The 3,082-nt window shown below is 53.3% G+C and overlaps 1 protein-coding gene across 1 annotated transcript; it reads right to left on the bottom strand.

Annotated features, from left to right (window-relative positions):
- LOC8059071 (L-type lectin-domain containing receptor kinase S.6) lies at nt 1-2,651 on the bottom strand. Its single transcript, XM_002451871.2, has one exon. It carries the CDS (start codon nt 2,497-2,499, stop codon nt 460-462), a length of 2,040 nt encoding a protein of 679 aa, XP_002451916.1. The 5' UTR covers nt 2,500-2,651; the 3' UTR covers nt 1-459.

The raw sequence follows: 3,082 nt of genomic DNA, 5'->3' as shown, positions 1-3,082 counted from the left end.
TACGAAAGGACCAATCAAGTATATTTCAGACGAAAATTCAGTGAAGAAAATCATGTGCCAAATACAATATGATCAGAACTATCAGTACATAGGAAGACAGTTCAGTTACATCTATATGAACATCAGAGCTACTGCACCGTTGTGATTATTCACAGTGACTGCCCATCATTTGTCAGGTAAAATCAAGAAGATCATCAGGCATATATGAGTAACTGAAGCAATTGTTCAAGTAAGTGGCATAGGAATCTTCAACCTAGTTATAAGAAAACACCTCAAGGCATTTTGTACCAGAAAACAATACATTATGCAGCGTTCTGTGCACAAGTAGGATATCTTCCAACAATGTGGAACAACCCCAACATTAGCTTCAACTCATGTTTCAGAAATGAAATTTGGAGCATCAACACCACCACGTATGAATCAGGATGTGGTTATTAGCCAACCTATTAACATATAAGTTCAGCGACAACTGTAGAACGCTGTATTGACAGTATCCACTGAGTTCATTGATGAACCTTGATTTACTTGTGTCTGGAGTATAACAGGTGGCTTCTTATCTGGCACCATTGTCAAGGGTGCAGTTCCATCAAGCATCTTGACTACCCTTCGCATACCAGGTCGCTTCCTACAGTCTGGATGCACACAAGAGAGACCCACAAGCAGAATCCGTCGCATCTCCTCTGCAAAAAATCGGCCCTGAAGCCGCTGGTCTGCAGCATCAACTAGCCTCCGACGACCCCATAGAACCCACACCCAGTCAACAACAGAGATTCCCCTCTCTGTTGGCCTGCGGCCAGTGGCCACCTCCAGAGCAAGCACACCAAAACTGTACACATCAGACCGCTCTGTTGCAACACCTGAATGCACATACTCTGGAGCAAGGTAGCCAAGTGTGCCTGCTGGCTGTGTTGTCAGTGGTAATCCACCATGGCTCACCAGACGAGCAAGTCCAAAATCACCTAGTCTGGCATTGAACTCACCATCGAGTAGCACATTAGATGACTTGACATCACGATGTAGAATCCGGTGATCACACCCATCATGTAGATATTCAAGGGCTGAGGCGATGCCAAGCACTGCCCTGAACCGTGCCTCCCACGGAAGTGTTGCTCCACCCGTTGTGTGCAGCGCACAGTCAAGATTCCCATTGGGCATGAACTCATAAACAAGCACGAGCTCATCCTTGCTGCAGCACCAACCAGCAAGCCGCACAAGATTGGGATGATTTGGGCAATTGAGCATGGCTGCAAGCTCACTTACAAATGATTTCGTGCACGGCCATATAGCCTGGAACCGTTTGACAGCAACTCTTGAACCAGATGGGAGCACTCCCTCATACACAGTGGCACCAGACCCACCAATGCCAATCACATTGCCACTGTCGAAGCTCTTTGTTGCTGCCCGTACCACCTCCATAGACATCGTCCCATAAGGCTTGTCCTCGCTCGGCGGCACAGTATGCTCTTCACTTGGGCGACGAGCTGGCTTGGAAAGCCAGACAACAGAGGCGAGGATGGCAAATACAAGCAAGACCATGCCTCCAAGGACTCCACCTAGCACCTTGTAGATTAGGTGATGGTGCTGGTGGTTTCCTGTAAGCAGCAGTGGTTTGTTGGGCGGCAGCAGTGCCTTGTTGGGCTGTGCTGGTGGCGGCGCGCGGGATGAGTTGGCAAAGCCGAAGGTGCGGAAGGTCCAGCGTTCAATGACATGAAGCGCCGCGCCATTGCCATTGGACGCCGAGAAGCCGGCGTACATGTATGTGCGCAGGAGTCCGGAGAGGTCGGCATCAGCAGAGAGGGCGGGCTTCTCTGGTCGGCGGAACGACGAGTACGAGAGCCACACGCTGAGGCGGCGGCGTGGGGCGCGGTACTCCACCCAGGCAGTGATGGGTACGCCAGCCCTGAAGTCGACGCCGGGGCTCGCGGACGCGACGGAGAATATGGAACCCGCGTCGAGCGCGACGTGGTTGCCGTCCGGGTCACGCAGCGCCACGTCGCGGTGGGTGTCGAACTCGACGGCCACGGTGGTGACGCCGCGGAGGTCGGCCTCGCCCTCCTCCGAGGCGGAGGAGGAGGGGAAAAGGCCGAGGAACCCGTTGGAGGCGCCGAGGAAAGTTCGGGAAGAGGTTAGGAGGAAGGCGAGGCCGTCGCCGTAGGTGGGCGCGGGCGTGATGCGGAAGGTGAAGCGGGTAGAGAAGGAGGCTGCGGCGGAGGAGGAGGGGACGAAGAGGCGGACGGGCTCTGAGAAGAGGGCGCGCCCGGCCCCGACGCCGTCACGAGACGGGGTGGTGAGCGCGACGGCTGTGGCGCCCGGGTGGAGGGAGGCGGAGCCCAGGAGCGTGAGGTTGCTTGCCCACGATACGAGGAGGTAGGAGGCGGGTGGTGCTGGGGCGGATTCGGACGCGCGGCGGTGCTTGGCGGCGGCGGCGGCTGCGCCGGCGGGAGGGAGATGGATGGCGAGTAGGAGGAGGAGCGTGAGCACGCAGGGGCGCGTGGCCATGGCGACGCGTGACTAGGGTATTGGTGGTCAGGGGGGGATCACATTGGGTAAGATGGAGAGGCGAAGCTTGAGAAATCAACAATGGAGCTGGAAGTGGGATTTCTGTTTCTTTTCTGACACGGTGGAGGTGGAAGTGGCATTAATTTGGGGGGAGGAACTAAGGGCGGTCACATTTCTCATATGGGATTCGGCATACGTTCCACAGGTGGATTAAGGGCTTGTTTAGTTCTAAAAAATTTTAAAACGTATGATACATTAAATATACCTGAAAACAAAAACTAATTGCACACTTCATGATTGGACAATGTTTATCAAATAAAAACGAAAATGCTACAGTGCCAAAATCTAAATTTTTTTGCAAACTGAACAAGGCCTAATAGCTCGAATGCTCTCATTGCAGTGAGAAATTTCAATATTTAGGACTCAATTCGTCTGCCTCGTAAGATTTGGGATCCAATTCGTGTGCCTTTTAATATTTAGGACTAAGTATGCGAATCTCCTTAAGACGATTCGTGCACCAAAAGAGGCCCAAGGAACATGGCCACGTCGCCCGCAATTCCCGCCCGTCCAATCGGCCGGCTGG

Source organism: Sorghum bicolor, chromosome 4 (assembly GCF_000003195.3).
Source record: "Sorghum bicolor cultivar BTx623 chromosome 4, Sorghum_bicolor_NCBIv3, whole genome shotgun sequence".
NCBI classification, from domain to species: Eukaryota; Viridiplantae; Streptophyta; class Magnoliopsida; order Poales; family Poaceae; genus Sorghum; species Sorghum bicolor.
This window is presented reverse-complemented; position numbering and strand designations above follow the sequence as displayed.